A 13,252-nucleotide genomic window follows, 5' to 3' on the forward strand; every position below is an offset into this window, starting at 1 on the left:
AGCAGCAAAGAAAAGCTTAACGATTCACAACAAAGTCCTAACATAATATCATTGCGCTTGACAGCTCTCAAAACAGCAAAACATGTTCCTTTAACATTCAAACCTTACTGAATTTTCTGATTTCCAAAATTCAATCACAGAATGTGTTTTGTGAATGTAACTGCTTGGAGAAACTATTAGAGCTGTAAATACTGGACCACCTAAATACTTCCATGAAATTAAGTGGAATTTAAAACCAAACGCAAGCAAGGACTCCATGATTCTTAAGATCTGGACAAAGAACACTTGTGTGGGAACCCTGTAGAAGTGGGCACTACAATTTGAAAGACTGGAACATGCATTTGCGCCTGTTTTCACATACTGCCCTTCATACTTGAGATCTCGTAGACCGTTAATTGCTTATTGCACTGACCTATACTGTCTTACTGTGTCCTTACACTCTCTGCCCTTTCTAAGCAACTGGTGATTCTTACCTATTACTTTGAACGTAAATTATATGAGGAAGATATCGTTATTTAATCCTGTGATCCTATATCATCTACCATAGTAGGACTTCAGTGGTTTATTAAAATTCGCAGGTCTTGATAATAATATCAGCAATGGTCAGTGACAAAATTGGAGTTTAAGTCAGTAATGTGAAGAAGGGGAAAATCCACATCAAAATGGTCTGTACAACCTAAAACCAAGACTGACCTTAGAAAACAGTAAAAGATAGTGTGGATAGTCACAGCATTTTGTAGGAAAGGAAACGGAAACAGAAGAGCATTACTGAGAATTACATAGTACGGGAACAAGCTGATACAGTTATTGGGAAACTGGGTTATTTTTTTAAAAAAATAGCAATCAAATATGACAAAGTTTGTAAAAAAGTAATTTAGTTTAAACATCAGAACATGTAAAGGAAGAGGTGAAAGAATGTTAGACGGATGTCAAAGCACTTAAACACGGTAAAACTTTCCTGTTCTTATTTGAAACATCATTTAAAAATCAAAAAGTAAGTAGCACTAAAATATTCCCTTAGCTATCAAATTCTGAGAATATTTCAAAAAGCAGTGAGTTTTTACTCCGTTTAAAGCAATGTTTCTGCAGGAACTACTCTGATTTGAAATTAGATATTTAATCTCTCTGTGCTCCCGTGATGGAAGATGAACAGAGACCAAGGTCAAACTGTAGTTACGCTATCATATAAAATACTAGAAAAGAGAATCAATATGTAGCTAAAAGCCAAGATGTAACACTGCTCTGATTTCCCTTCTATGGTTTAACATAATGCTTGTCTTATTTGCGCCACACTGGGAGCAGAGCTGCTTAAGACCCAGCTTTGCTGTGGCATTACAGCTGCTTGCTGATGTCGCAGGAAGAAGATAAAAATAAGTTCTATATCAAAGCCTCCAAGTGTAAAGAACTGTAAAATGCATTTAAAGAAATCAACTGCATATCTCAAAGTTTGAAAAAGTACGATTTGCATTCTGCATCTCATGTAAATGTACACTAGGAAAAATAATAGTAATCCGTTTCAATGGAAATAAAGTACTGTAATATTTATAGTCTGTGCCAGAGTTATAATGACTGTGGGGCGCGAAGTGAAGTGTCTCAGCATGTTCCACATGTTTTTAACACTGTTTCTAAAGGCTCTGGAGGCTATTAAATTTAATGAACCCATCTGCTATGAAATAGAGGTCCAAACATAATCAGTTTTCTCAGTGCCATATAATACAGATGGCATTCCATGTTCCACATCCCCAGCAGGAAATTTTATGTTCCTCTTTAAGTGCAGGACTTTTGTTTTTGTTTTTGGTTTTGATGTTTTAAACATCTTTTTGATGTATCACATATAGCATTTTATAGTGTTAATACCATATACAGCGATACACATGAAAAGTGTTAATTCATTAAAATAAATATTGCTACTTCCTTACAACATTTTTTCTAGTGACTTTGACAACCAGCAATTAGCTCTCTGCAGTAATATTCTTCGCTTAATGCAATCACTGAAAATTGCCCTAATAGCATAAGTTCCAGGACTAGCAGTGGAGTAAAGCAAACATGTAATTTGATTATCAAACGAAGTAGTTTACTTCAATATCTGAAAAGTACACATATACACACATACATGTGCATAAGTGCTATCTATGCTTATGCACATCCTTATTTGTAGATGCTGTGCTTACATGGAACGATGCACAAATCATTCTTATTTAAAGTATCCATATTCCCACTAGGTCATTATGGACTTTATTTTCCTTTGCACGTCCCAATTTTCCTTTCAGGGGTCTCAGTTTGTGTGTTTTATTGGGACACACTGCACCATGACTCTTGTACTGGTGTGTGAGCAAGGGCTCTAAGCTCCAATTTAAGTGGCACAGCATTCCTTGCACTGATTAGTACCCTGCTGCCTAACATAAGTAAATCAGATGTGCATTTTCTAACAAAAAAGAATAACATCCATTGTTATTTTGAGCAGCATCTGAAAGATAATGAGAGTGCATTAATTCTATTCAGTTGAGAGGTTTATTCATTTACTATCTTGAGCACTCATTATGTTTTGACAGTTGACACAGATCTTACTGAATTTGAAACAGTTAATGTTGTTAATGGTAATTCATTTATTCTAGATCCAGCAGTAAAACAAAGAGATCAGAACTGTTTAGGAGAAAATGAGAATACTTAGTTATGGCAACTGGAAATTTTGGGCCACAGAACTCATAAAAGCCATGGCTCAAAGGTTTTTTTTTATTGGACTGTCAATGAGATTTCCACAGACAGCCCACTAATCATCAGCATAAAGGGATGTTACACCTACATATAAATATGTGCATAATCTTTTTTTATTGTGTGTACAAGTAGCTGCACTGATCACCATTGTTAATGTTTCAAGCACAGTCCCAGATCTATAGGATCCCAGTGCAAATATAGCAGACCATAATTCCTGGACCAGATGGTCTACAACTTCAAACTGCAATCATGCTCTTATAGAAGCTTCGAAAAAGATAAAATGGTCAGAGCTGTTATATTTCTCCAGGAAAATTAATCCAGACTGAAGCACTGATAAGAAGGCATTCCCTGGGCTACTTTCTACTTTTTCTCCCATATCAGAGCCTTCAAAGGACCACTGCAGATCTGTAGGAGACAAAGCAGAGCTGGAAGAACCATATTTTAAGAACAAACCTACCTGATGGAAGGCCTGATATCCTTGCCTGGGATTTTCCTTCCCTAACCCAATTCACTTAAATGTCAAAGCAATAAAAGGAAATTCTCATGGGAACCTCAGAGTCAGTCAGTGGTGATGACATTCTCTGATAAAGAGCTGTAAATTCTTAGAGATTAAGAGATGCTGGCCACAAAGGGAGGGTTAGAGCATGTAACCAAGTCCAAAGTGGGATTGGGAAGAAAGGAACACAGATTTCTAGTTTTTAAAACATTAAAAAAAAAAAATTACTGCCTGTGTGTAAATTTTCTTTTCACAGCTGCTGATTAATGACATTTCCTGACATTCAGTTCTGCAGTGATTACCAATATTTACTTGCTGTAGACATACATGAGCGTTCTGAACACTCTGATGCATTTTACTGCATACCAGTACTACAATCTAGAAGTTAGTTTTGAAATAGAGGCCCAGGGAACCTTTTACTGTGATAAAAATGCTAATTACACCCACTTATTATAATAGCACAGTTAACTTGTGCCACCAAAAGTATTTGAAAATATCTCTGGGAATAGAAGCTAGTGGAAACAGGGTACTATTTAATTTTTGTTACTTCATAAAAGCTCTTCTGTGCATTGAATACAAAGAAAACCATGTGAATGGAAGAAGCACTAAACAGCATTTGTATACCTCACCAGAAACTCCTGGATGGAAAAAATGCCAGCATAAGAGCTTTCAGTCTGTAGGACCTTCTGTTATATCTCTGTACATTATACACAGGAATTCAAGTATACAGCTTCCCTTGCTTCTCTGGAACTGGCTTAGAATTCATCCTTTAACAAAGAAATGTATCCCAGAATCTAAATTTCCATCCTTAAAACATTTGGATTCTGATGTGACAGCTATCTGAGAAGCATGAGCTTCCTATACTTCCTACTGAATTTCTGCAACGAACCTGAACCAGAGTAAAACATATGCCTACATAGTACTTGATTTTTTGTTTTAAGGATGAAGATGAATAAATTGAAATTGTTCAATCATATATGTAATAATGCAATTGTAACATCCATCATAAGCATTTCAGAACTATTTAGTCTAGGCTTTAGCTCAGTGGAGCTACTTCAATTTACTGCCCCCATAAGGGGAAATAAGGTTCTTGGTTAGGTTGCCTTACTAGCACAGTATCAGCCTCTTGGTCAGAAAATATTTCAAAAAAATCCCTGCTTCAAAATAAGAAATAAAAGAAGGATGTATTTTTTTTTTTAACAGCAATTGTAGACTTGAACTAAAATCCATAATTTAATGTATGTCTATGAAAGGGTGGGAATAATGCAAATGAAGAATCAACATATAGTACTTCAACACTGAAGAAAAGTATAAAGAGTAAAAACCACTCACCATTCATGTTATGATGAATCATGACCTGTAATGACTCAGAACGCTTTTGTTTTTTAAATGAACTCTTAAAGTCTGAAGCACCAGACAGTCATCTCAAAATATTAAATGAAATAATAATTTGCTGGGTTTATGCAAAGGAATCCTCCGGTTGGAAACTGAACAGAGCCAACATGGTAACGTATGCCTGAATCTGCTCACAGCTTGAAACTAATAGCCTGAAGGAGATTAACTCAACGGTGCATTAGATCCAGAGAATATATTCAGGAACACTTACGAGAAACAAATTTCACCGGGAAGAGTCAACAAAGGTCTAAGTAGGTCAAATTATATGCCCCAATAAACAAATTCTCAATCGCAAGCTTTTAAACAGTGGGAACTCAGGGGCCAGTCCAGTCTTATTTTCTTTATTTCCTGCAGCAAAAAGTAATGTTTCTCCACATTCCAGATGTTACCATAAGAATGAGTTAAGGGTTTCTGTGCTTTATAGATGATTACCCATAATCCCAAGAGACTACCTCTATGCATTACTTCACTTCAATATTCCAATGCCCAGGCAATTTTCCTTTTTCCCTCAATATATTCATTTGTATTGACTTGCTATAGATGCACATATGCTTAAAAGAAGTCATTGACCACTTTAAAATTGTTCCCTCCCTGAAATACTTTCATACTTTTAGAATCCTTTTCGACTCGGGAGGGAGTACCTTTGGAAGCTTTCAATTAGAAATCCAACTGTTTTTAAGCACCCGTTACAGTATCTTATTTTCTGAAGCGTTACATACTGGTAGGCCTTAGTGATGTTGAAGCAGCGATATCAGATCCAAATGTGACCTACTTTTGAGGCAGAAAAGTTATGTTGAGACTGGTCTGTTGGAGTGCTGTCCAGACCTCACTGTCTAGGGCCCACTGTACACGCGTCCTATCTGGAAACGTCCAAGCTAGCCCTTACAGCACCTCTAGGCTATACAGCTGAACGTGAACATGCAGCAAGACAATCTCTTTTATTAGATGCCATAATCAAGCATCATCTGCCTGTCCCCTCACTCTTGACAGCCCAAAGACCCTTTCCCATAGAACTGCACAGATCCAACAAAGCTTACTCCCTTCTAGTGTGTATCAAACTGCTGACTAGAGAAGTACAAATGGAAAAGACACCAAGCCTAGGGAAAGGTGTGGAATTTGGGATCGGAGGACTCTGAAGCAGAAGGCTAGACACTGGCTGGCATATATCATAGACTTCAATCCCAACATTTTAGCCTAAAGGTATTGGCAGCACTTAAGCTACTAGTCTATTACAGGACTAGGACTCCAACTATTGTGAAGCTGACTTTAGAATTAGCCCAAGATAAGCCTGTAAAGACTATTTTACAAGTGAATGACTAAACCAAGAACAATGAGGAATCAGCCCTGTTCTCCACAGACCTAAGTTCAAATGATTTCAGAAATCTGTTAAGTTTCTCTGAGAGTCAGTGACACCTCTTAAGATTACATCACTCCTATGTCAAAAGACCTTTTTTTGAAAGAAATGAGGCTTTGAGTCACTGATAATAATGTTTCCAACACGAAATCCTGGGTTTAAGGGAAGAAACACAAAGAATTTTCTGATGGAGGGTAACTAAAACTGACCCTAGGAGCTGGCCGGTTACCTCTACAAAAAGGCAGGAAACACTGGGGAGAGAACAAAGTCTAGGGGCACAAAAAAGGAAGCCAGTTCAGCTGCCTGCGAAGCAAGGAGTCACTCAGAGAGGCCTAGTCTCAGTGGCTTTACAATCCCTTCAACTATCAGAGGTGTGATCCTGACAGTGTCAAAGGCAACACAGACCTGACATACATACAGGTTCCTCCATGTTACGTTTTCTGCATGTGATATCTTGCCAGGGATTTCCAGCTCTATAAATGCCATACTTTTTTCTAACAGTAAGCGAAGCACCCCAGAGTGTCAAAGCTAGGCTGAAGAGGCAGCTCTATGAACATTTTGCAGACATCCTCTTACAGGAAAGGTGAACAGATGCAGGAATTAGATGCCTTGTTTTAGTAGCAAAATTCTTCTGGGAATATTCCTAAATGGTAGCAAACACTTAAATGACCTAACTTCTGACTTCCACAGATGACTTTGTCCTGGACTAATATTGGATGAGAACAGGCTGGGGCATCAGGGGAAATGTTTTGTATCTTAAGACTATTACTGTCCAGCTTCTTTCCTTCTGGTTCCTAGTATGTTCCAGCCTGATGTTGCTTGCTCAAAAACAGCACAGCTGGCCAATTAGCTCTGGTGTTTGGTGAGAAGGGAATGGGGAAGTAGTATCCTCCATGCTGTTAGGGCACTGTGACACTGATTACAACCACGTATATATAGCCCTGAGAATCTAGCCATGGCTGTTCTGACACAGCTGGATGATAAGAACATTTAAGCTGTCTGGAAATACACTGCTATTTCTAACCTGGCAAGGTCCAAGCAGCAGCCATGGAGGAGCAGGGACACAAACTGTCTGTGAAAATCAACAAGTTATGGGATGGAGAGGATTATTAGATGGCACTTTCAATGCCGAGACACTAGAGATGTCCAGGGAATCTGTCTCTGAAAATAGCACTCAGGCAGCTTTAGCTGAGGCAGAAGCACATCTGGTTTGTTACAAGGTTCCCTTCATTGCTATTTCCAGAGTTTTGTATGCAACTACCCTAATTTATCCTGTTCCTTTGCCTATGAGTTTTTTTGAGGGGAGGAGGATGGAGGAGAAAGGTAGTTTGCAACTAAGCAGATCACAGTATTCTATTTTTAAATCTTTTCTTATAGCATCCAAGCCATTAGGGTCCTGAGTGGAGTTTTCAGACACTTAAATATGTGTGCGCATGTAAGTATGTATATAACTGCATGTGTATATACGTGTGTATATATACATATATATGTGTGTGTATAGTGACATTAATTAGCCTTAGTCAAGAGAGCGAGAAAAAAAGAAAGAGAAGAACCTGGAAGTATTTATTTTGATTGCAGTAAACCAGCTTTTTTTTTTTTATTTAAACAGTTCCTTTATTCAAGAATGTAACAGCTCCATTGTTTTATATTTTCCTGTTTTCTCAAGATTCCTTCTCTACGCTCCCTCTAGTGTTCTTAAATTCACTTGCATTTACTCACCCTTGCTGTATTGACTTAGTATTTCACACAACATTAAGTTGTTCATTTTCCTTAGCCTTTCCATAACCTACAGGAGAATCTCTGAAAGTTAGACTAACTTTTCTGAATATTTTTCTCCCTGCAATGATCGAAGAAATAAAGATTAACAGATGAAAGAGAGAGTAAAGTGTAAAATTAATTCTGAAACAGCATTTTGTACTTTGTTGGTAAGTAAAGGGGAGGACTAGGTGTTGAGAAAGGAGGAAGATTTTATTTGCAACACTTTTCATCCAAGGTTCATAGGCAAAGGACAAGGATGAGAGTTGCACTAAAACACCACTTACATGGATCTCTTCCTGCTGCTCTCTCTAGCAAATACACAAACTCCCTTCAACTTGTACTCACACTGATTACTTCAAGCATGTAAAAGCAAGAAGTGAATAAGAAGTAAGTTTTCCTAATCATCTCCCCATTTCATGGGATGCCCTGAAGGGAGAGCGGTAACAGGTATTTTCTGTTCATCTCATCCTTATGTTTCAATAAAAGAAAGAGAACAAAGGGGAGACTGGATTAATACGTTTTTTTAAAAAAGGAAACAGAGATAAGTAAATTCCCTCCAAAGCAATATTTCCAAGCAACTTTTTGTTTCTCCTTCATAACTGCAGTTTTAGTATTGATTTTACATTACTCTACCCGTGGCCGCAACTGAAGAATAGAAAAGACCTAAGCAAATGTGAAAATGAAGCAAAACTCTATTCCCAAAGTGGGTTTTTTTCCTAGAATATTTTTGTATTGATTTAAAACTAAACCTTCTAGAACCATTACAGACTCAAAACAAAACAAACAACCCCAAATATCAAAGTGAAGCTGATGAGATTCTCTCACCTTGTCCCACCTTCATGAGAGTAAAAATTTAAAACAAAAAGAAAGAAACAGCTTTGCTACTAGTCATCTGTGATCTTCTATCCATTATATTGAATACTTGGCATCACTTGTACTAGATGACAGATATTTGCTACAAACTCTTGTTCTACCGATAATATACAAACCAAAATATTTTAATTGGATCAAAAGAAAATAGATAAAAAGTTATTTTAGACCAACCCATGAAAATGAACAACCTTTATCTGCAAATCTGATTATTTACTATAAATAATACAGAAGTATCATGAACGCTCAGTCACTGCATAACAAAGTTCTGCTTCAGCTCTAATGTTTCACAAGGATGTCAAATTAAAATTTGACATTTATGACAATTTTGTTAGCATATCACCCATTCAATCCACTTTAAAAGACAGAATCTTCTTGTCATTCTTCCCCAAGACATCACAGTTGTCCCCTAGATGTTGACCCACCTTCATATACTAAAAATATTGATTCTTGTCAGTCTATGCTTTTATACTGACATATTCATTGACATGTTTTAAAACATATAGAAAAAATGGTTACTCAATCTAATCAATTTCTGTTCAATGCCTATTTTTGATTAATAAAAGAAATGTACATTTGGAGGTCATAAATTTTAAAGTTATGCTGTTACTCATGTTTGTTTCATTATTTTCTATGTAATTTACAATGTATAAATATCTGCTAAAGTTCAATAATCTTGAATTATTTACTTGTAACATAAAGATATCAAGTCCTGATTCTTACACTGAATTGGCACAATCCAGCAACAGAAATCAGATGCACAACTAGTGTTTCTACCACAACGGTTTGCTCCTAATTCCTCATTATATGCAGTAAACCTATATTAAATGCTTTATCATGCAGACTTACAGTGCTGTCAATATATGCTTCAGTCCATACTACATCGTGCTCTTGGTCAATAACCTTTGGTCGGCTAAGAACATGGAGATATTCCATGACATTCTCTTGAACATCAGCTAAGGTAGAGATCTGAGTAAAAAACCCTGTGAAAACACACAATTCCAAGTTATAAACCAGACAGAACAAATTAAGGAAGATTGCAACAAGGAGTACAGTGTGGTTTATGTCTGTCATGTTTTCTGCTTGTTTTTTTCCAAAGAAGAAATGCAAAAAAGGAACGTTTCATAAGAAGCAGCTTCAAACAGTAATAATTGGTGAAAACAGAAGTCTGCGAAACCTTTGGCCCATCTTGAAGGACTGGGTTCCCAATATTGCTATGAACCACTGTACTGCCTATCCTAAAGTCTTTATTTCCAGAAAACTGTTGTTGTTTAATGGTAAAGAAGTTTGGGTGTTGTTTTTTTTAAATGCTGCATACTTTAAAAGTTAGAACTGATATTAACTTTGTCCAACAATGTCTCATCCAGTTTGTCCAGTTTCAAGAAGCGTTACAGATTAGAACTACAGTAACAAAACAGTAGTTGCACATGCTCTAAAATGCTCATCCTTATAGAATGTGACTAAACATCGGATAACAGCAATATGTTATTTAGAAATGGCAGGTCACAGAAAATGTAGACTACAACTAGAATCGCTTGGATTAGTGATCACAGCTTTGTTAATCCTTGGAAACATCTCCTACAACCTGATTGAGAACAGCAGAGGCCACAGCTATTTGAGCTGTCACCACTCCCTTTTCAGTGCTTAGATGTCAAGTATCTTTATACATCACAAACTTGGCATCTGGAGCCCACATCATGCAAGGGTGACAAAGGACTGACAAATTTCAAGGCTATAGTTTCATCAGGCTTTATTTAAATGCATCACTTCCCCTACATTTACTTCCCTTTAATGAGAAAAGACCAATATGGAATTTTCATGAGAGAAGCCTTGCTACAATTTTATTCTTTTGACAAGATCACAACTTCTGTGGAGCTGGAATATTAAGCTTCAGCAGAAAACACGGCAGCTGCAAAGAACTTTTGAGCTGTGTTTATTGTAGACAGGGCCAATTTTGGCCAGATTGCAAAGGGTACTCTGTAGACCCAATGTTAGAACTTCCTGATTCTATATGCCTGCCAATAATTCATGCAGTACAAAATCGATGTTTCTACATACATTTCATCTATGTATGAATTAAGACACAGTGTAAGAACAGACTTTATAGCAGCGATCTATAAAATGAAATGAGTCATAGCAGTAGCTTAATGCATATTTTCAACTTAAGAAAAAGCAGAGGTGGTGGGGGGTTTTTTTGCAAAACTAATTTGATTATACTATGATCTCAAATATTCCTAGTATAGTATTCATACTCATAGCGTAGTATTCATACTGTTCAAATATTCAATATTCTGCTTAAGGGATTTTATTTATTTGATATTTTATTTTTTTCTATTAAGTCCAGTATTGTGTGAGGACGTTAACTGACTGCTACATACACTATCAAGGTTTAACTCTTGCTTCAAAACAGGGCTATTTTTCATCTAAGATTCTGAAAGCTTTTTCAGCCATAGAGAAAAATGATTGACGTAAGTTTAATTAGGAAATCTGTACTTGAGAAAGCAGAATTCTATGTATATGGGGAAAAAAAAGAAAATTATAATGTACTTTCATGAATTATTGGCTTAGAACACTTATGGGAAAAAGCAACGTGTACATTACTCTTTCTGAAATGCTGCCTGCTCCAATTTTGGGCCTGCTGAGTCTCCCAAGTCAAAGTATGGGTTTCTCCCTCCTGTGAGTAATAAGGGACACTTCACTTTCTGGTCCTTTTAATTTGGTGTAAATGTCAATACACAGTCAAAATATGATTATTTTCCAATATGAGCTATTCACATAGAGAACCTCATAAATTATACATATACATGTATGTATAGATACACACTGAGGTTTATAATGCTTTTAATCAAGGATTCAAAATACTTCAGAACTGTGTGGATCATTCATTTTACAGGTGATGACCTACATTTTCCTAAAGCAGTTCAGCATGCCTGAATTTTGGTATGTCTCATTTCAGAAAGCTCAAAAGAGAACCAATATCCAGCGGCCATATTCAGCACCGTTCACATGTTTCAAGTTACATACTCAAAAGCACAGGCCACTCAGAAATTCAGAAAAATTAAACAGAAACACAAATAGACTAATCAGCCTTTTGCCTTTCTTCCTCCATCTTAGACTAGCGTACAATGGCTATAAGTGAGGACTAAGACACTAAAAGGAAAGAGCACACAAACTCTGCTCGTTTCTCTGTAGGAGATTTAAAGCAGGGAACCTCCACATACATTCACCTCTCCTTTTCTCCTTTTACCAAACCCATGCTTTCAGTTGTCCCCATGGACAAGTTTTTGGTTGTCCTTAAAGAGCAAACTTAGTCACTGTTTTGTTTCAGTGTTTTCTATGCAATCTTACATCACCACTACAATACTATTTGTTGTGTTGAGCTCATGTACTTTTCAGTGCATGTGATGCCAGTACTTGCGCTTTTCTTACAATAGTGTGCAAAATTACAGTTGGAGCAGACATCTGCTTGCACTGAGTAGCGTACAGTGAACAATAGGACAACACCTGCACTTAAACACTTAATATATATATAAGCATATTAAATAATGCCTGAAAAGTCAGAGGAGATTAACTACTTAAAAAAATTTGTATTGTATCTAAGGTGATAGAAAGGTCTTTTTTAATCAAGCAGTATTTTCTTACCCATACAGGTTGAAATCACAATTAGTTAACACTTTTTAATGTCATACTTCATTAAAATTAAATTAGACTTTAAAGTTTTGAAGACTAATTTAAGAAGCTTCTGGATGTCTATGGCTGGAAAACTCTTTAATCACATCCTATAAATTACCTTTGAGATAAAGAATACCTTGCTGTAAAATGAGCATGTGTTCTGATTGCCTCCTGAAATGTTTTTATGTCAGTTTTTCAAGAGAAAAAATTTAGCTAGATTACTCAAACAAAAAGAAAAAAAAACCCAACAGAAAACAGAACTCAATCTGAAACACTTCAGTGTCGTGCCATACAGATTTATACATGTTACAAGACACTGATAATGCTGAATATTTTTTTCTCTTTTCTTTTCTTCTTTTCCTTCATTTAGAAAAGATCCATCTGGACCAGGTACAGCCAACATGGGCAGAGACACCTACCTGAGCACTTATTTCCAACTATTCTTCATATGGATGTGTATTACATTAGGTATTTCTCTTTGTAGTATTTCTGAGAATGCATGCTCTCGTATCACCACTTACACAGAACTCTCCAGGCAGCATGCTACAGACAAAGTATTTATTTCTTGTTGTAGTACTTGCAAGCCATATCTCTAAACTGCACAATAGAGAAAACAGTTTTTGGCCTAATTTCCTAAGGCTAAAAGAGATAGTGAGTAAGTCTGAATCAATTTCATATAAACTTAGCAAAGAAAGAAAGGTCTCGAAGACAAGTGAAAATTTGTGACTACTCCAAGATTGAAAGAAGTGACATTGAGCATCCTATTTGGAAGCAGCCAGACGGTAAATCAGCATACGTATACTGGCATGCATGTAGTTGCAGGCTAGCCATGCAGTACTCCTTGCCCAGTGAGTATGACAGCTAAAGAAGTCAAGGTTAGCAAGTGGAAGAAAAAGGGATTAGTGTGAAAAAATCCTATTTTTTTAAATCATATCTGTGTTTCACAGATTATTCATATATCAGGCTGCAACAGATGAAAAGCTGAAAGAGTG

General features: G+C 36.5%; 1 protein-coding gene across 1 annotated transcript in view; it reads right to left on the minus strand.

Annotated features, from left to right (window-relative positions):
* CACNA2D3 (calcium channel, voltage-dependent, alpha 2/delta subunit 3) overlaps positions 1-13,252 on the minus strand; it is a 481,287-nt gene that overhangs the window by 155,057 nt on the left and 312,978 nt on the right. The window contains exon 14 of the mRNA XM_009334218.1: positions 9,438-9,571. Within this exon, the coding sequence (XP_009332493.1) occupies positions 9,438-9,571 (134 nt within the window). The remainder of the gene's footprint in view (positions 1-9,437; positions 9,572-13,252) is intronic.

The sequence above is a fragment of the Pygoscelis adeliae genome, unplaced genomic scaffold (genome assembly GCF_000699105.1).
Source record: "Pygoscelis adeliae isolate BGI_AS28 unplaced genomic scaffold, ASM69910v1 Scaffold411, whole genome shotgun sequence".
NCBI classification, from domain to species: domain Eukaryota; kingdom Metazoa; phylum Chordata; class Aves; order Sphenisciformes; family Spheniscidae; genus Pygoscelis; species Pygoscelis adeliae.